This window comes from Elephantulus edwardii, unplaced genomic scaffold (assembly GCF_000299155.1).
Source record: "Elephantulus edwardii isolate Elephantulus edwardi_28Jun2011 unplaced genomic scaffold, EleEdw1.0 scaffold00574, whole genome shotgun sequence".
Lineage (NCBI taxonomy): Eukaryota > Metazoa > Chordata > Mammalia > Macroscelidea > Macroscelididae > Elephantulus > Elephantulus edwardii.
The window spans coordinates 165,149-187,040 of record NW_006400324.1 but is presented as its reverse complement, the minus strand read 5'-3'; the positions used below and the strand labels follow the sequence as shown (position 1 = coordinate 187,040).

Sequence of the window (21,892 nt, the reverse complement as noted above, 5' to 3'; positions counted from 1 at the left end):
GAGGGTTGAGGGACAACGCAGGAGGGGAAGACCCTCTATGAGATGGATTGATTTGGTGACTGGGGTAATCGGGATGGGTGTGTCAGAGACGGTGCAGTCGGTGCAGGATAGAGCAGGGTTTAGGGCTGTTGTGCCTAGGGTCACTATGAGTCGGAAACGACTCGACGGCACATAACAACAACAATATAATAAAGCAACAAAAAGATCCAAAAAGTACATAAAAAAATGAAAACAGGTATTTTGTTTTATGAATGCACATGTGTTTCCATTCTGTGGTTTGGGGAACGTTCTTACTTTCAAACTATAAAGAGCCACACTAGTAATTTCTGAACTTGTTAGATGTTATCAAGCTGATTGTAACTTATAGCAGTACAATGAACAGATTTGATCAGACTTTTACTTCACCTTCTCATGGTATCTGTCATGCTCAAGCCCACTGTGGTCATCATTGTGTCAATCCAGCTCATTAAGGGTTTTCCTTTCTTTCACCAACACTCCCCTGCCAAAGCATGATGGCTCTAATTACTAGTTCCTTCTGAAAATGTGCCCAAAATAAGTGAAATGAAGTTTCACCCTCCCTGCCTCTAAAGAGCAGCTTGGTTGCATTTCATCAGATGTTTTAGTTCTTTTAGCAAATCATGGTATATTCAATACTCTTTGGCAACACAATTCAAATTCTTTGGTAGTCTTTATGGTCTAATTTTCAGATGCACAGGAAAGAACTGTAAATAGTCTTCAAACTGACATACTTGCTCTTCAGCACTTTGGAAAAGTCCTTGACAGTACCAAGTTAAGACAATGTGTTATGTCTTTCAGATTTCTTAATTCCTGGTACCAAGGATGTTGACCAGGGGTCCAAGCAAGTTAAATCATTGACATTTAAATCTTTCTCTATCTACCAAGATGTTGTCTACTGGCCCTGTGTTAAGGATTTTTGTTTTCTTGAGATATAAGTCATAATGAAAATGGCTGTCTTATGCAGCAAGCGCTTCAGGTTCTCTTCACCTCCAGCAAACAGGATTGTGTCACCTGTATTAACACTGATAAGGCTTCCACTGATCTCAATGACACATTTGTCTTCAGAAAGTTTAGCTTCCCAAATTATTTGTTCAGTAAAAAGGCTGAATAGATGTGGAGAAAGGTTAGAACACTGTTTAACTTGCTTGATTTTAAACCAAGCAGTGCTCCTTTCCTTTGGACAACAAAGTGTAATAGAGGTTTTGCATGAGCGTAAGTTTAATGTTCCGAGTCACATTCTTCTCAATGTCTACTATAGTCTTTACTATAGTTTCTACTGTAATCTGACAATTTTACTATCATCAAAAATATAAAGAAAAACTAATTAGCTATATGCTAATTTGTTTTAGGGAGGTCTGAAGGCTTAGTGGTAAGGAGTTGCACTACCAACCCAAAGGCATGCATTTTGAATTCACCAGCTGATCCATGGGGAAAAGTTGGACAATCACTGATTCAAGCCATGGTCTTTTCAATTGTACCTCAATACTAGAAAATGACTAAGGAGGACAGAAGAATAACCAATGCCTTTAAGATGTGGTGCTATACTATCAGCTACCAAGAGAACAAATAGGTCTATCCATTAAGAATTTTGAAACTCCATCTAACCTACTTTGGACATAAGGTTAGGAGAGGTCACCCCTTGGAGAAGGACATCATGCTTGGAAGGGTGGAGGTCAGCACAAGAGGAAGATGCTGGGTGAGATGGACCGATATATCGACAGTAGCAAGGAGGTCACTGTGTTGGATATATTGAGGCTGGCTCAGGCTATGGCAGGGTTCAGAGCCATTGTTCACTGGGTTGGTATGAAGTGTAGATGACTCAATGGCACATAACGGCATCAATATACCCAAATAATATGAGACAAAGCCTTGCCGTTCTTGCCTCCAAGAAGCACTCCTCTGTCTGCACTTTCCCTAAGACAAATCTGTTTGTGCTTTTCCCAGTTCATGGAACATTCAACTCTCTTCTCAAAGGCATTTCTCCTTCTTCTGCCATCCTTACTCATTATCCAGCTCTCAGATGCACAGAAAGTGACTGAAAAGATCACTTACAAGATGTACTACATTGGGAAAATCTGCTGTCAAGAACCTCTCCCAAGTGATAAAGAGCACAGATGCCTATTTAATACGTTGCCACAAATGACGGCAAATGCGTTTCTAAGCACTGTTGTCAATTTAAAAGTGTGTGTCAACGTGTTAAATGCTAAGGTTCACCTGATGCAAGCTGTAGTCTTTTCAATTACTTGCTATGCATCTGAAAGTTGGACAGAGGAGAAGGATGCTTTGAAGTCCTAAGGACTGCCAAAGGAGCAAATAAGCACGTCTTGGAGAAGGTGAAAACCATGGTGCTCGCTAGAGGCAAGGATGATAAAACTTTGTCTCCTATACACTGGGCATGTTGTTAGGAGGGGTTTGTTCTTGGAAAAAGACATGTTTAAAAAGGCTGAAGGTAAAAGCCTCAATAGGATAAACCTGACAATAATCCTAAGAATGGGGTTGAGTCTAGTAGAGATATTAAGAATGGCATAAGATTTGTTGTTTATATGATTAACAGAAGTCATAGATTACTGGACAGTACCTAACAACTGCTAGTTAAAATGCTGGCAGTTCGAAGTACCAAGTGATCTGCTCTTACAAAGGTTCCAGTCATTGAAACCCTGCAGGCCAATTTTACTAAATCCTACAGAACAATTTATGATTCAGAACCAACTCTTCTGTACTCAACAACAGAAAGATCTCTGCAATTGTCATCAAGTTAGAACTAATTCATAGCTGAACCTCCAGCAGGTTTCTAGAGGCAGTAAATCACACAGATGAGACTTCATTTTTCTCTCCATGGAGGAGCTGATGGATTCCAATGATCCATCTTTGGGTTGGCAGTGCAACTCTCTAATAATTAAGTCACCAGAGCTTCCCTAAGAGAAAGAAAGAACAGATGATATAAACTAGTAACTACTGGCTGATACAAATATAGTACAGAAAGTATCTTTCACAGCCAACTAAAGAGCAGAAAGTCAAGCAAACAATAAATTGGGCCAAAGGAGTTACAAAAGGAAGTAGCAAAGATAGGTATCTACTCTCTCAGTCTGCACATGCTCAAAATGTGAAGCAATCCAAAAGGTTTATGTTTTTTATCTATAGTTCACATGGTATGGTACTGTTAGATATCAGGCAAACTAGATAGTGAACTCTACCTCAAAGCATTCTATGTCCAACAGATGGAAGCCTTGTCCTATCCTGTGACAACTGCACAACTGCTGCTTAAGAGCCCACTGTTGAAAAAAAAAAAAAGAAAGAAAAAAAAAGAGCCCACTGTTGAAGTCTTTACATCTATCTATCTTACTGATGATCTTCCTCTCCTTTGACTCTCCACTTTTCTAAGCTTGATGGTCTCTTCCAAGAACTAGGTCTCTTCTAATAACATGCCCCTAACAGGTGAGACAAAGTCTGACTATCTTGCCTCCAAGTAGCATCCTAGACAGAGACAGCTTTTGGTTCTTTTGGCAATCCCAGTCCCTGATAGAATACACGGATCTCTGGTGGCCTAGTAAGTAAGTAGTTTGAAACTATGAGTTGCTCCACAGAGATAGATGGGTAATCTCTGGTGCGATTAACAACCTCTGAAAATCTGTTATGGGTCGGTTCTGACTTAATAGCAATGAGAAGTATACTATGGAGGTTCCTGTTCTAATAACTTCATTCCTAAGTCAGTTCTAATATAAGCCAAATAACAATCCTATAGGCACCAGATACAACTAGAGTGTATTCTTATAAGTACATTGACTCTTCTTTCTTCCTCAAAGTGCCTGGTGTGTTCCAACTGCAGACCTTTCCAAACACATGAAACTATCTGCTATCCAATGTTGTTGTTATATGTAATCAAGTCACTTGCAACCCATAGCAACCCTATGTACAGCAGCTCTGAACTGTGACCTGTCCTGAGCCAGTCTCCCATTGCCTCAGATACTATATCAATCCGTTTCATCTGGGGTCTTCCTTTCCTGCACTGTCTCACCTCCCCTTCCAAGCACGGTGTCCTTCTCAGGACTAGTCTCTCCTGGTTATTGGCCCAAAGTATGTGAGATGGTGCTCAAAATCCTAGCCTCCAAGGGGAAACTTTCTTTCACCCTAAGACAGATTTATGTGTTTTCTTGGCAGTCCATGGTATGTTCAAGCCTCTTCTCCAGCACCACAATACGAAGGCATCAATTCATCTTCTGTCATCCTTAGTCACTGTCCAACTCTCTTAAGTATAACAAGTAATTGTGGAGACCATGGCCTGGATCAGGAGTACCTTAGTCTCTAGACTGACATTGTTGCTTTTCAGCACTCTGAAGAGATCTTTGATGACAGGTTTCCCCAATGCAATTCGTCTTTTGATTTCCTGACTGCTGGTGTCAAAAGTGAGAAGAGACTGAGGTTGTTAACAATTACAGCTTGCTTGGCTCCACAATCTACTCTACTTCCAATGCAGATGTCACGGACCTGACTGCATTGTCAAAAAGAGTGGAACAGTCAATTTCTTATTGTTCCAACCTGAATAATTTAGGGGCTACAAAATACCTTCTCAAAACTGCTAGGAAGGTAAATTATCTCTACTTCTCAAAATCTCTCTTTGTGTACCTTAAAGGAATGAACTTCATTGCTACCCCATTACAAATGAACTAATTCTGAATCAAAGCAATCCTATGATAATGAATAGAACTACTCATTGTGTTTTAAAGTTGTACATTTTAACAGAAGTAAACATTCTCCTCTTTCTCGACAAAGTGGCTGGCAAATTCAAACTGTCAATCTTTAGGTTAGCAGAGAAATTCTTTAACCATTGTGCCAAGACAGATTATACCTACCTACCAGTAGTTCCTAAAGTAGCACGGTATCAATGAAACAGCCCTAATAAAAGCCCTAACTTAAGTGAGTTCATACATTGGTTTATTATCATCACAAACAGTGGTCATAAAACGGTAATAAATATATTTTATTGAGTTTCTCTTCAAAATATAACTTCTCTTTGAAGAGCAGCTATAATCCACTTTCTACAAAATGTTAAAGTTCAAAAGTAATTTTAGAAGAAAATTAAAACATAAAAGAACTTAAGTATTTATTGTTGCTGTTATGTACCATCGAATCATTACCAACTAATAGCTGACACTCCAGTGGGTTTTAGAGGACACAGAACGAGAATGCCCATTTCTCCCATGAAGCAGCTGGCATATTTGAATCACATGCCTTTGGTTGGTGGTGGAGAAGAGTACAAAGTATCTCACAGATTATCAAAAGAACTAACAAATATGTCTTGGAGAAAATATAGTCAGAGTATTCCTTGGAGGCAAGGAGGGCAAAGCTTCATCTCACTTTAGGCATGCTGTTAAGAGGCAATTCCTTGGAAAGGTCATGCATGGGTGAACAAAAGAGGAAAACGCTTAGTAAGATGGATTAAAACAGTGACTACAGCAATGGGCTCAAATGTATCAGGGAAGATAAGGATGGCATAGGATAGGGCAGGGGTCAGACCTGATGGGTCGTTATGAGCCATATGTGACTCTATGGTATCTTAACACCACCATCATAATGCTATTTTCTTATTAGAAAAAGGTATGTATCAGACAGGAGAAATACTAAAAAGCAAAACAACAACAACAAAACACCCAAAAATGCTACTTCTACCCACCACAATTTTCAACTCAAACTCATTTTCATCAACTCACAACTGACTCTCTAGCAGGTTTCCCAAAGTCTGTTAAGTCATACAGGAGAAGGCTGCCTCCCTTTCTCCTGTAGAGCCATTGGTGAATTGGAAATGGCAGAGAAGAGCAGCACAATTCTCTTAAGGACTATGCCAACAGAGCTTCCTTATCACTACAAAGAGAAGATATCTAAAAGGAAAACAAACCAAAAAATACAACTAATCTTTATTCAATAAAGCTCTCACAGCCTACCCAGTAATAAGAAACTGTGCAGCAATCCCAAAACCATATAGTTTAAATTCACCAGCTGCTCTGAAGGAAAGGAACCTTCTGAAAACTCACTGGAGGTTCAGTGTGGGTCAGTTCCAGTTCCAACTTGACGGCACTCAACAAAGTCTAATCAAGAAAACATGAGGATGGCATCAAACAGGGCAAGGTTCAGATCTGCTGTTCAAAAGCATGCTGAGGTGTAGACAACTCGATGATACCAAACAATTCAGAAACACAAGTAAATTAGCGTAATATTCTCAAAGCAGTGGTCTAATTTGCTTATTTCCCCTTAACACTACTGGACCCATTAATTTATTCAAATAAAAGAATCATCATAAATTTTAATTACTATCTAATAAGATTATCAACCTTGCTCAGTGAAACACAGGAACACTTGAAGTGTTTGCTGCAAAAGATCAAGGACTGCAGCCTTCAATACGGATTGCATCTCAACATCAAGAAAACAAAAATCCTCATCACCAGGCCAATTGGCAAAATCATAACAGATGGAGAAGAGATTGAGAGTGTTAACAATTACATCTTGCTCAGAACCACAATTAATACCCCTGGCACCAGCAATCAGGAAGTCAAAAGACCTACTACACTGAAAAAAATCTGCTATCAAAGACCTCTGAAAAGTGTTAAATAACAAAGTGAATCTAGAGACTAAGGTGTGATCCTAACTAAGGTCTTCTCATCTGTTTCCTATGCACCTGAGACCTGGACAATGACAAAAGAAGATTCACTGCCTTTGAGTTGTGGTGCTAAAGGAAGAGTAACGTACATACCACGGTCTACAAAGAGAATAAACAGGTCTGTCCTAGAGAGGGTGAAACCAAGTTGCTCCTTGGAGGAAAGGATTTTGAAACTCTCTCACATGCTTTGAGCATGGAAGAAATATACAAGGGCCAATCCTTGCAGAGAGACATCATGCTTAGAAGGGTGGAGTGTCAGCAGAAGAGAGGAAGACTATGGATGAGATGGACTGCCACAGTAATGGTGGCGATGGAACAGGACAGAAACACTGAGGCTGGTGCAGGACTGGCCAAAATTCAGAGATGTTGTTCACAGGATCACTGAGTCAAAGTCAACTCGATGGTACATAACAAAAACTAGAATTACAGAAACATTTCCAAGAGGATTCTTAAATACATCTCTTTCAATCAATACTAAGTCTTTTATTACACAGCATGTGATTTCTCTTCCCGGATACAGAGATTAAAAATTACCTAGAATTGAAACATCTGGTGGTGAATAATGTAGAAAGTTACCTAGCTAAACCAAAAGTGAGCAATCTCCTCCTGTGTACTTAACAGCCTCTGAAACATTCCTGGAGAGTCATCTATGAGTCAGTTTTAAGTAGATGGCAATGAGTTTGTTTAGTATTGAAAAGGAAATGTGTACACAAAATTAAATAATTTTTGGCAGTACCAGTCTCCTTCCCATACTAGACTCCAGGGCCAATTATAACAGATGGATCTCAAAAAAAAAGCGCTATGAAAATTCTTAGCAAAAGTTAATTTATAATAGACTTACAAACAAGTATACAAATTGCCATTTTAAGAAATAGTCCTAACCTTAGACATAGAGAATGTAAAACAGGGTAATCTGTATCACTGAGATGTTACTATAAATTTACTTGTGATTAAATATGTGAAGCAAAAAAGAAGGCAACGTATGCAACTTAAAAATATTGAAAATTGAAACTCCTTCAAATAAGCTACTCCCAATTATGAATTAATTAGGAGCTCTGGTGGGCAAGTGAAGAAGCTGTGTTTCAATTCTGAAGGTACATAGTTTGAATCTGCCAGCTGCTCTACAGGTGGTCTAGTGGCAAGAAGCTGCGCTGCAATCTTGAAGGCACACAATTTGAATCTACTATATGCTCCACAGGAGGATGGGCAAGATGGACAATCTCCTCCCTTACGATTTACTGCCTCTGAAAACCTGCCAGAGGGTCAGCTATGGGTTGGCGCTGACTCAACACTACATAACAAAAATTATTAATTTAGGGAAGCTCTGGTGGTCTAAAAAAATGCTAATCAAATAAAATAAAAATAGCTTTATTTTAGTGTAAAACATTATTTCTTTTCAGTGCCATCTGGCAGTCTAGTGTTGAGGAGGTTATGCTGCCAACCCAAAGGCTCAGTTTTGAATGTACCAGCTGCTCCGCGGGAGAATGATAGGTAATTAGCCCCCATCATTCCTGCTGAAGTCAACTTCTACCTGAATATTAGCTGGAAAGTTAAGTTGTTTCCATTCCAAATTGATGGCCCATAACAGTAACAATTATGAATTCACAATTAATTACCCACAGGTCATTAAATTTAGTACAGGTAGCCCCAGCTTACAATGACATTCTATTTTGACAAGTTCATCAAATACTTTGTTTTTAAGTTTTCATCATCATCATTATTATTATATTTTATCATCATCCATATCTTTTTAAATCCTTAGATGGCATGTTGTTGTTGTTAAGTGGAGCAGGAATCAATCCACAGCTTACCCTACAGCAGGCTGTCAGAGGCAGCGCAATTCCTTACCACGAAGCCACCAGAACTTCTTTTTTTCCCCTTTTTTTATTAATTTTAATAAACATTTACAGAGGTTTTGGATTTCCATTCATTCATTGTCGTACTTTTCTCCCTGCCAACCCCTACCCACCAGTTTGCTCCCCTCTCTGAAAAGGAAAAAAAAATCTTTCATTAGTATACAATTCCCCCATCCCTTTACCCCCACTCCCCACCCCAAGTACACTTCTCTATGCAACCTTAATTCTGGATTCCAGAACTTCTTTTATAAATCTGACCTTTGTCTTTGGGGACTGGCTTAAGAATAGGTGTGTATGCAAATATGCACTTAAACACTGCATGTAGTACACATAACTAGCAATAAGATAGCTATAAACAAACAAAAAACCATGGATGGTTGAAGATTTTAAATTCAACTTGTTATAACTTCACTAGGTTCTAAACTGGGAGCTACCTGTACTGCAACACTATAAAATTAACACAATGTTATCAGAGCTTCCTAGCTTTTAGTGAAAAACAGTTTTTTCAGTGCAATGATTTATAAATTTAAAATAGTTACTTATTGATGGGGAAAGGAAAACTAAGTTCTTAATAAAAATCTAAGAATTTCACAAGTTGATGGTTTTTGTTTGGGGTGTGTCCACCCCGGTTTTAAAAGAAATAATGACCAAATGCTAATGTAGCTAATGTACATCCACTTCACTTCCACCCAGGCTGGAAAAGGAGACAACCAACAAAACATACTGCTATTTAGACAATTCTAATTCAGAGTAACCCCTCCATCAGTTTTCTGAGCCTACCATTATTCTCCTGACTCTATGTACTTAGAAAAAGGAGTACAGAACAGGGTTCAGGTCTTTTGTTCATGGACTCTATGAACTGGGTTTGACTAGATGGCACTTAACAATAACATCAAACAACAAAGAATATTAAAATATTTCCCAAGAAATGAACGTTTCTACTGTTATACCCATTTATTGTAAAAGTCACTAACATTCATGAGGTGATCAAATCCAATAATCCTGTGAAGATTTTAAATACTCATAAATGAAAAATTAGTAGTACCTGAAGCAATCTGCAATCCTAGTAAAGAATCAATTTTAAAAATAGTAAAACACATCTAAACTTAAAAACATACCAAATAGTTTAAGTGCATACCATACCCGTTAAATCCAGTGACAATTTTTAGTATTCTTTCCTTCATTTCATCAAAAGGAATATATTCAACATTAGGGTTGGGAGGACCTCTTGGTTCAGGAGCTGAAGTTCTGAAATCATCCATCACTTTCTCCAGCTTGAAAATAAAATAGCCTTTAAACTGGGACCACTGTATCCTACAAGCAAAACATTTTAAAAAATTTTAAGTAATTCCATGTAGTTTTACAACTTTATGGACAAAGCATAATTAGAGTAAATGTGGCTTCATCTACATGAGATAATGCTAAGAAAATTAAGAAACTGAGTAAATTCCACTGGAGGGAGTCCTAGTAATTCTAGGTCAACAATTCAAAACCATTTCCTAGCTGCACAGGAAGAACAAATCGGCTTGTTAAGAGTACAGTCTAGGAAACCTTCAGGTTAACGTCCTCATGCTTAAGCACTGTGTCACCAGATCTATTTCACCGGTAAATGACAGGAAAGCAGTGAAACAGCATTTTTTCTTTTAGTTTTTTCGTTTCAGATAATTATTTTCAGGCCAAATGTACCTGAAAATGTAGACGTCATCATTTTTTTCTCTTTTAGTGGGGGTTTGTACGTTAATGCAGTGTTGAACAGCCTTCATGGAGGCTTGCAGACTATAAGACAAACTAGGATAAAGACGAGGCAATCTGCTTCTAATCTGGCCAGTGAAAACCTTATGGAATCACATTTCTGATCATATTTTGTGACTACAGCAACTAACCAAAATTTCACTTAAAGGCAATTATCACAAATGCTATATAACAAGTATCTATAAATAATATTTCTTATGTACCTTTCATGTCTATTCATTCGCTAAATTAATACAAATACTTTTCATACCTTTCTCTTTCTATTTTATCACTAAAATAAGATGGAAGTTGTATAAACTAAATTCAAGGAAACACAAGAGACAGGAATCCCAACCATTTTCCCCCAAACACAAAGTACAACCTACTGGCAGGAGTCAATAATGTGGCTAAGGGGAGTGTGAAATTGCAATTATTTTTTTCATCCCTAATCCATCAATCTTAGAAACGAGAGCAGCAGTTCTCAAAATGTGGTCCAAAATGCCACAGGTATTTTAAAAAGAATATAACTCATTTGTTTTTCCACTGTGCTGACATTTACAATGACAGTGCAAAACAATAGTACATACTACTGTTGGCATTGTAGCACAAAGCAATGTATTCATCAAACTGGACTCAAAGTCATCAGTTTTCTTCACACTATAATTTACCAGGATGGGTTTTGAGTTTATTTTATTGTGATTTTGTTTGTTCATTTTTAAAAAGGTATTTCACTTATGTTTAATAAGGCAATAAAAATTTTAATTAGAAAATATCAACTCTGAATAAATAGTTCTTTCTTGTGTCCAAGTGATAACAGTTGTGGTGCAAACTCAAAGGCATGCAGGTTCAAATACACCAGCCTCTCCACAGCACAAGGATGGGCAATTTCTTCCAAGTCTGTAAACCTATAGACTCTGAAAACCTGGAGAGTCAGCAATGAGTCGATTCTAACCCAATGGCACACAACATCATCATATAAAAAAATAGGAGCCATAAAGAAAATACTTCTGCTGCTTCTCAAAGTTGCAAAGTCTCCAAAACAAATGCTTTAGAGTTATATACTAGACATGATCTCAAAAAAAAAAAAATTTTAATGAAATGAGCCTGTTACTTTAAGAAAAACTGATAATGTATATATCAGTGATAAATCTAAAATTTCAAGCAAGAATTGGACATTGTTTTATAAGCACCTAATACTTTTCAAGTAATTTCTACTGTAAATGTGTGCTAAAAGATACTGTGTTAGCACAGTGAAATGAGTCAATATTAAACAAATCTACACAACCCAGTGAATATACATCATCAATGTATGTTACAAAATCATACAGAGGTATTAAAGATTCACTCAAAGTGTAAAACACCAACAGATTGTAATGTATACTGAAAAGCTCACTGATACTATTTCACATTTTACAGAGTTAAATTTTAAAAAACTAGACAGTTTTGCAGCAGTATCAAAATAAAAGCATCTACTGAAATCTGAAAGACTATTAACTTCTCACTTTTCCAACTGTGTATGGAGAAGGCTAGGGAACTGGGCTGCCAACCTGAAGGCACACAGTTCAAATCCACCAGCTGCTCTGCAGGAGAACGATGGGTAATATTCTCCCACGAGATTCACTACCTCTGAAAACCTTCTGGAGGGTCAGAAGCAGCTATGCTAATTCAACCATGTTCAATTACGTGAGACATTAAATACATTTACTACAATGATCCGTCCCCTAAAAGCTGTTCTTCTCACTGACATTTACAAAATACGCTTCTTCTCACTGACATTTACAAAATACGCTTTAAAAAAATATTTTTTTAAAGTACAGGATTAATTATTTTAAAAAACTGAATTTTCCTGAACTCTGCAGCTATAATCCCTTTAATCAAAAATGTCTGAGGTTCTACGCTAATTTTTTAGTTTAAATGTGTCCTTAGATCAAAATGTTTGAGAACAGCAAGACAGAATAATCCGAAAGATTCCCAGTGGCACTGAAATAGAGAAAGGCTTAACAGGGACTCTTCACTTAATAAATTGTATATTCTAACATGTAATTTTAAGTGTTTACTAAGTACAATTTACTAAGTCTTTAGTACACAAATGTAAAAAAAAAAAGTATCAACCAGTTGCAGGTTAATTCCAATTTATGGCAATCTCAAGTATGAGGAGAGAATTATTCATCAGTTTCCAGCTCTTTCTTCCGAGGCACCTCTAAGAGAGAATTAACTATCTGAATTACCAAGGGACTAGAACACAAAAACTAGAGCGTCCTCTGTCAAAGCGTCGAATATTAAACAATAGTGAGAGTTTTGTTGCTACATGTCCCCTGAATACATCTAATCAATTTCTGCTGAACTTTATTAAAAATTAAAACAAATCATCACTTTCTAATTTTTTCACTTGAACCAACGTGTAATATTTTCAGCAGAACAGTTTAATTCAATAAAATATGGTTTTAAATTTAAAAAAAAAACAAACCCATAAAAGTAAAAAAACTTAGCAGCTCTAGCATTCTATGATAAAAACTGGTAGAGCTGTCCTCAACAGATACAGTTACCAATAGTCAAAGGCACCAATTACCTGGATAAAGGATATCTAAGAATAATCCAAAACCAAAAACATTGTAGTTCATGTTAAAGACTAAATATTCTTCTCTCTAAGCTCAAAACAAAAGAAGACTGTCCACTTTTCTGGTCAGCAATGAACTAGAAGGTTTGACCTAGACAATTAAGCAAGGAAAAAAAAAATACAAAGCTCCCAGACTGAAAAGGAAAAAATAAAAATACTTCCCTTGGTAAGTAACTTTATACACTGAAAATCCTGAAGAATTCACAAAACTATCAAGTCAGGTCAGCAAGGTTCATTATCAAATAAACAAAGTATCATTATAGGTCTTTTGCCAGCCAAACACCAAACTGAAAATTTCATCTATTAGCAACAAAAAGAATACTTAAGAATAAACAGAACAAAAGAGGTGTAAAATGTGCACTGTTAATAATACTGCTGAAAGTTTTAAGGACCTCAATAAGTGGTAAGATTTCACACTGAAGAATTCATATTGTCAAAATGATTGTTGGATTATTGTTGTACCCATTAGTTGGAACTGTCCCATAGTTGACCCTCCAGTGGGTTCGCAGAAGCAGTAAAGCACAGAGAGAGAGCCCTGGTGGTCTAGTGTCAAGACGCTATGCTGCAATTCACAAACCACATGGTTTGAATCCACCAGCTGTTCTGAGAGGATGGGCAATCTCCCTGCCTCTGAAAACTCAAGTGTCAATTTCAACTTGAAAGCACACAACAACAACAATAAAGTGGACAGGGAAGAGAGTAAGGAATTGTACATCCTACTGCTGTGGAGCACCTGACTGATTTGAACCACATGCCTTTGGGATTGCAATACAGCTTCTTTTACCACTACACCACCAGAATCCCCAATACATAGGATAATAGAAGTCTCATACAGTAGTAATCCATTAACTGTCAACAAAGAAACCATTCAGGTGCACCTTAGTCTGTAGAGTGACATCACTGCTTCTCAATACTCGGGAGAGGTTCTTGACAGGATATTTTCCCCATGCAATTTGTCTTCTAATTTCTTGATGATTGGTGCCAAGAGTGTTGACTGTGGAACTGAGCAAGCTGTAACTGTTAACAACCTCAATCTGTTCACCATCTATCTATCATGGTGCTGCCATTTGGCCCAGTGGCGAGAATTTTTGTCTTCTTTATGTTGAGCTTCAATCCATATCAAAGACTACAGTCCTTGGCATTCTGCAGCGAGTTCTTCAGGTCCTCCTCAGTTTCAGCAAGTGTTACCAATTACTTTATATCTTAGATGTGTACAGGTCTAGGTATTATTATATGTTCCTAACAGTACATACAGACACAGCACAGGTCATCCAGGAGGCTGGACATTATGAAGAATGGGGCTTAAGGAGTGAGAGAAGACTCATCAACAGCCTGCATTATGAAAATGACACAATCTTGTTCATGAAAACTGAGGAGAGCTTAAAGTGTTTGTTGCACAATGTCAAGAATAGTAACTTCAATATGGATTGCATTTCAAAAAGAAAAGATTCTCACCCACAGGCCAATTGGCATCATCATAGGTAAAGGCTGAAGTTTTTAACAATTTCATCTTGCTTGCATTAATAATCTCAATACACTTAGTACAAGAAGACAGAAGATCAGGAGACGTATTGCACTGGCTAAGTCTGTAGTAAGAGACCCCTCCAAATTACCGAGGAGCCATGATTGTCAGTTTGAGGATTAAAGTGTGTCCAAATCACACCATGGCCTTTTCAGTCACTTGCTGCGCATCTGAAAGCTGGACAGTGACTAAGGATGACAGATGCAGAATTGTTGCCTTTAAACTGTGGTGCCGGAGAGTTAAGAATTCTGAAGATCCCATGGACTGCCAAAAGGACAAACAGGTATTTTTTGGAGAAAGTACAGCCAGAGTGCCTCAGAGGCAAAGAAGAAAAAGCTTCATCTTACATACTTCGGGCATGTTGCTAGGAGAGGGTATTCCTTGGAGAGACACATACTTGGAAAGGTGGAGGGGCAACAAAAGAGAGGAAGATCACTGTCCATATGGGTTGACATGGTGACTAGAGCAATGGGCATACAAGTCTGTTAGAGACTGTGAGGATGGCACAGGGTAGGGCAGTGTTCAGATTGGTTGTTCTTTAGGTCACTAAGAGTCATGCTCAACTTGACAGCACCTACAACAACTACACCTCTTGACAAACAACAGCACTCATTTGTCAGGCTGCTGTACTGGTGTAGATTCTGGGGTGCCATAATGTTGTAAATCTGTGTCACCAGTGTCTCAAGTAGCAAAAGGATCACCCATGGTGAACAGGTTGCAACAGGGCTTCTAAATCAAGACAGACTAGAAAAAGGGATTGGCCATCCATTTCAAAACAATGATAAAACCTTATGAACAAAGGAATGTGGGTAGTAGTTAAAACATTAGACATACAGCTCAGATAGAGAATCACCCAAAAATAAGCAGAAATAGTTGCAAACAATCGTCAATAATTAGAACATGGAATGTGACCGAAGGAAAACGAAGTTGTAAAAAATGAAATGGATGGCATTAAGACTAACTTTCTAGGCATCAGAGAACTAAGATGGATTAACATAGACCACCTGCAATCAACTAAAGCCAAAGAGGAGGAAACTGATGAGGTCTACCAACTTTTGCAGTCAGATATTGAGCAAACATGCAATTAAGATGCATTAAATTTTACTGGTGACTAGAATGCAAAAGCTGCAAACAATGAGAAAGAATTGGTAGTCAGCAAAATTGGTGACAGAAAATAGACTGGAGATTGAATGACTGAATTTGTACACTTAATGATATACTTCATAGTGAATACCTTTAAAAAAAGCAATTAGTGGGGAGCTCTGGTGGTCTAATGGCAAAAAGCTGCATTGCAATCCCAGATGTATGCAGTTCGAATCCATTAGATGCTTAGCTGTAAAAGTCAGATCCAATTTGATGGTACACACACAAAATAATTTTTTATTTATTTATTTTTTTTAAAAAAAAGCAATTGGCGGAGCTTGGCCCGCTAGCGTGGTGGTTGCTGGCTAGGAGCGAGAACGGGAGCAACACTATGAGCAACACCACTGTCGTCCCCAGCACGGCAGGCCTAGGTCCCGGCAGCGGGCCCAGTGGAGGAGGCGGCAGCCCTGAGGAAATCCAGGTGACTAATGTCTCCCCAAGAGCTAGCTCTGAGCAGATGCAGACCCTCTGTGGTTTCCTAGGCAAGATCGACGAACTGTTTCTCTTCCCGCCGGATGATTCACCTTTGTCAGTCTCATCCAGAGTCTGCTTTGTTAAGTTCCATGATCCCAACTCAGCAGTTGTGGCACAGCACCTGACAAACACTGTATTCGTTGACAGAGCTTTGATAGTCATACCATATGCAAGAGTTATTCCTGATGAGACTAAGGCTTTGTCTTTGCTGGTACCAGCAAATTCAGTGGCAGGTCTTCTGCTTGGTGGTGGACTCCTGCCTACTCCAAACTCACACAGATTGGTGCTGTTCCACTGGTTGCTTGGGGAGCTCCTACTCTTGATCCTGCCCTTGCTGCACTTGGGCTTCCAGGAGCAAACTTGAACTCTCAGTCTCTTGCTGCAGATCAGCTGTTGAAGCTTATGAGTATTGTTGATCCTAAGTTAAACCATGTAACTACTGGAATTGTTTCTCCAAGTCTCAAATCTGATACCTCTAGTAAAGAAATAGAGGAAGCAATGAAAAGAGTAGAGAAGCACAGTTCCTAATTTCTGCTGCTATAGAACCAGATAAGGAAGAAAAAGAAGACATTCAAGGTCAAGACACATTCAAGGAGGAGGAGGACTCCCTCATCTTCTAGACACAGGTGATCAAAAAGCAGATCACAGAAGAGATCACATTCTAAGTCAAGGAGCAGGCAGAGGTCCAAAAGTCCAAGATGGAGAAGATCTCATTCCAGAGAAAGAGGTAGAAGGTCGAGGAGCACATCAAAAAAAGAGATAAAAGAAGATAAGAAAATGGTCCAAACCACCACCAAAAAGTTACAGCACAGCGAGGCATTCTAGAAGTGCAAGCAGGGAGAGAAGGAGGAGGAACAGGAGTGGTACAAGATCTCCCAAAAAGCCCAGGTGTCCTAAAAGAAAATTATCTTGGTCACCACCTCCTAAGAGACATAAAAAAGAAGAAAGATAAAGAGAGAAGTAGAGATGAAAGAGAAGGAAGAGTAAAAGATAAGGAAAAAGATAAAGATGTAAAACAGGTTACACAGATTATGATGAAGAGGAACAAGGCTATGAAAGCAAGAAAGAGTAAAAGGAAGAAAAGAAGCTAGCAGAAGCAGGTTCCCCTAAAACAAAGGAATGTTCTGTGGAAAAGGGGACTTGTGATTCATTAAGAGAATCCAAAGTGAATGGAGATGATCATCATGAAGAAGACACGGGTATAAGTGACTGAATATTGCCTCTGCAGGTATCCAACTGTATATATGCATCAGTGTCATTCCTTTGTGTGATTTCTTAGTGCTTTATTTGTTCATCTCAACCGTTAAAAACGGTTATATAATGCTCCTGATATTGTTATTAGCAACATATATCAAAAGCTTTTAGAAATGGTCCATGAGTAACCAATTCTTGTCTTGGTGTAATCTGATTGAGTAAACATGCAGTTTTACTATTCTGGTGCAGCTACATAAAAAATGAAAAGCTACATGCATCTACAGCAGGCATGGATTGTTTATGTTGTATGATCTCTTTTATTAAATAAGTTCACTTACGGTATTTCTAGAATTTGATTCATTGCCGTAAGTAATACAGCCATGTAGGGAATGCACTGACTGATTGCATGTTAACTGTGGCAGGAATATTCTAAATGTCATTAAAATTCTTCAACATGATGGATCTACATAAAAGTCTTATTTGCTGACATGACAAATTAACATTCTTATAGTTACATCTGAAAAATGAACATTTGAAATAGATAATCCTTTTAAGCCTTGTGGCTAAATTTTTGTGGCTTTTGTTTAACTTTGAAGGGTAATAGATGCACTAACCTTTTTGATGGCTAATTAGGCTTTAAGTACAAAAACAGAAGATTTGAAATAAAACTTTTAGCATTGAATGAGCAGCAGTCTGTTTTGAAGTAAAAGTTGTATACAATTCCATAAGGTGTTTGGGGTTGTGGTCGTTGTGCCGCCCCCCCCCCCCCAACAATTTATTCCACATAAACATCAGTGAAAGCTGCCCTGCCTATCCTGAGTCAGTCTGAGAAAGTTTTATCTTGTCCTAATTTCAATTTTTCATTTGTTTTAAGCACAGTGTTGGGGGAAAAGAGGACGGTGCATTTTAAATTAACCTTCATATGCTTTTAAAACATAGACTTGATAATGTACTTTTCATTTTTATTTCAAGTTGTATAAAACCAATTATATTTGTGTTAACCTGTCACTGCAGTAGTAATCTTATACACAGTGATTCCATGTTATATGCAAAGTAGTTAGGTGACTGTTTTCTTAGTTGCAGGAGTTTCAAGCTTCACTTTTGTGCATTAAAAACAAAAATAGGCTACAATCTGTGCCATGTTGATGTACAGTTTCTGAAACTGTTTTACAAGACTTTGATAATAAACCCTTAAACTTAAAAAAAAAAAAAAAGCAATTGGCTTACTTAAAAGGTGACTTTACAGATGCACCTCACCTGAAATCTGAATTACTAAATTTCAGAACCTATCACTGGAGAAGTGCAGTATCAGCAGTCAAATACATACCAGCTGCTGACTGTTGAAGAGAGATCAAGATTTTGTTTATTCATGTGTAAGTTTAAATTGAAGCTGAAGAAAATGAAAACCAGTCCACAGGAACTCTAAGGCTCCCCAGCTGAATTTAAGAATCACCTAAATTTGAGGCACTGAAAACCAACGATGGTAGGTCAGTGAAACTGTGGCAAAATATGATCCATCAAAGGGAGTAATTACTGTTCAAACGGATCCACCTTCTTAAAAAAACAAAAACAAGGACTTTTGCATAAACTGAAACTTTTTCCAAAAACTGATGTAGAATTAGAGGGATCAGAATTGTTTAAAAGAACAAATTTGGAAGGCTCACCCCTTACTGATTTGAAAAATCTACAGAAAGACATAGTAATAAAGTCAAAGTGTTAATAGAATTAAGGATACCCATATAGATGAAAAAAAATTAAGAGTCCAGAAATAAACCCTGATTTACCAGCTATTGTTGTTGTTGTTATGTGCCGTCACACACTGACCACCATGCTTAGAAACATGTTCAGGACGGTTATAGCCATCATTTTGGCAATGTGTTAATGAGGAAAAACTGGTTTTTCAACAAATGGTATGGAAACAACTGAATGTGCAAAAAAAAAGCAAGTTGGACCTCACAGCATATATAAAATCTTAAAGTGGATCAAAAACCTAATTATAAAAGTTAAAACGCTAAAATTGAAGGGGGGAAAGGTAATTTTTAAAAAATCTGTATTTTGTAATGGTTTGTAAGATTCAAAGCACTGGCAACAAAAGAAAAACTAGATTTAATCACATTTAAAACATTCGTGCATCAAAGGACAACAGAAAATACTGAAAGAAAACCCATTAATAGGCGGGGAAGACCCTCTATGAGATGGATTGATTCAGTGACTGGGGTAATCGGGATGGGTGTGTCAGAGGCGGTGCGGTTGGCACAGGATAGAGCAGGGTTTAGGGCTGTTGTGCATAGGGTCGCTATGAGTCGAAAACGACTTGATGGCACATAACAACAACAACAACAATAATAATCTTAATTAAATGGCTTAGTTGTAGAATCAAAGAAAGTTCTCTATATAACACAAGACAAAATATACAAACTTTAAAATTGGATGGAGGATCTTTTTTTGCCTAAGAATATACAATTCTTATGGACAATAAGGAGATGAAAAGATGCTCAAACAAATGCAAATCAAATTGCAAAGAGATCACGTCACTCTCACTAACTAATACAGCTATGGCTTGAGGAATGTAAAATGGCAACTAAGTTCCTCAAAATATATTTTTTTTTAATTTCAGATGTTTTTTATTCAAAGGATCTCAAAAGAAATAAAACAGAAAAAAGCTAACAATCTGTACAGTTCAAAAATGTCTTTTGGCATTTAACAAGTCCTAGGAAACAAAACTATAGTTATCTTGAACCAGACAAATAAATCACCACTGGCAAGTCTGTGTACAAAAGAGTCTTCAAATTTTTTTTAATATAATTAAATGGCTGTCTACAAGATGTTTAACTGATTTTTCTTTTATACACACAGAGATTGTGTTTCCCAAATCTTACCCAGACGAACAGACTTAATTCAGATATTTCCAGCAGCAGACTTTTTTCCCTCCCCCTTCTAACTGAGCTATCAAATATCCACCTTAAACTAATGCAAAAAATTATCAAGTAGTGCAAGACCTAGGTTTGCAGGTACAGGGACGGTGCTGTGCTTAGTCTAGATTTTCACAAAGCAGTAACAGTCCAGGAAGCAAAGAACCAATAATACCATAACTTTAAAAAAAGGGAAACAAAAAAAAACCCCACATTTCTCTTATGACTACGTAATTTTCACTGAATTCTACACTTCTCAGAGCAGTAAGGATTTTTGAAACTGACATCTATAATCATATAAAACTGACATCTATAGACAAATAAAACTGACATCTATAATCAAATAAAAGCATAAAATTTAAGAACTAAAAAGTAAGTTGGAAAAAAATAACTGCTTCAGCCCAGATCCTGAGCTAGGAGGATTTGGTCTGTGGAAACATGGAGGACAAACAATCTGTCCCAGCACAAACAAAAATAGACTGAGGTAGATAACTGATCATACACAGCTGACCAGAAAAGTACAGTTTTGGAAGACAACTTAATTTACCATAGCTTTTAAAACTTATGCAATTGTCTTAATAAAAAGAGCTTCAATAAGAGTGACTCATCTTCTAAGTATGAAAGCAGAAATAACTGTATTTAGGTATCAGGAATATCATAGTTTCAAAAGGGGTTTTTCTTTACACTTAACACTTTGTAGAGATGATGTAAAGTGTGACACTGCTTGGGTCCAAATCTTCCTTCATGATTTTCTGTTGACTTGTCTGTGTGTGTCCATACATCAATTAAAATTATAAAACTTGGTTCGAATCCACCAGATTCTCAGCTGGAGAAGGAGGGATAATCTCCTCCTATACCAGTCAGATCCAATTTGACTGTACACACAAAAAATGATAAAATTTTTTAAAAAATTATAAAACCTAAAAGCGAAGGTAAAAAAAAAGGCACGTTCTCCTAACTGCAAACTGGTCCAGTAAAAATAAAGAGCACAGATATGATGCTGAGACAAACTGGAGCTACTGGCTCTTTACCTTTAAAAGTGCTAAGTCTTTTTTTTTTTTTTTAAATTTACCAGAGAGCGAGAGGGAGAGAGTGAAAGAGAGCGCACTAGTAGCCAATCCTTTTGCTTCTATTTACATCTCAACTTGTTTGAAGAGAAATTTTTTCTTTTTAGCTTTTGCAATTTAGTTATAATAGCAATGTTTGTCAGATCTCAAGGATCATTCTCAGTGTAAAGCACTATCATTAGTATAAAGGAAGGACAAAACATTTGGTGACTCCTCCTCAGGCCCCCACCCAAGCCCCAATTGCATTAAATACATTAAATCTAGAACATCAAGTTTGTTGTTTTTGTTGGGGTTTTTTCCCCCCTGAAAAAGGCAAAAAAGACTTAACATTGCATCATACAGCAGATATCCTAGCCTTACAAACAATTTAACCTACTAAAAGTTCCCCAGTCACAAAATGTGTTTCACACAAAACATCTTTCCCTTCTTGCATTTTACTAACCTTACACATTCTGTGAAAAATCATTAAAAACACTTAGTACATATTTTTAAAAAGGCAAAATTTCAGCAACTTTTTTTGCAATTTTTTTAATATTTAAGTCAATGTTTTTTATTCATTTTAATGAACATTTACAGAAATTTTGGATTTCCATTCATTCATTGTTGCCCTTTTCTCCCTGCCCACCCCTCTCCTTCAGTTCACTCCTCCCTAAGAAAAATTCCTTCATTGGTATACAATTACCCCCCCCCCCTGCCCTGAGTATAC

The 21,892-nt window shown here is 37.4% G+C and overlaps 1 protein-coding gene across 1 annotated transcript in view; it reads right to left on the bottom strand.

The window, feature by feature from the left end:
* The window catches only part of PPP4R2 (protein phosphatase 4, regulatory subunit 2), an 85,464-nt gene that overhangs the window by 22,019 nt on the left and 41,553 nt on the right, over window positions 1–21,892 (bottom strand). Inside the window, exon 3 of the mRNA XM_006903344.1 lies at window positions 9,670–9,840. Within this exon, the coding sequence (XP_006903406.1) occupies window positions 9,670–9,840 (171 nt within the window). The remainder of the gene's footprint in view (window positions 1–9,669; window positions 9,841–21,892) is intronic.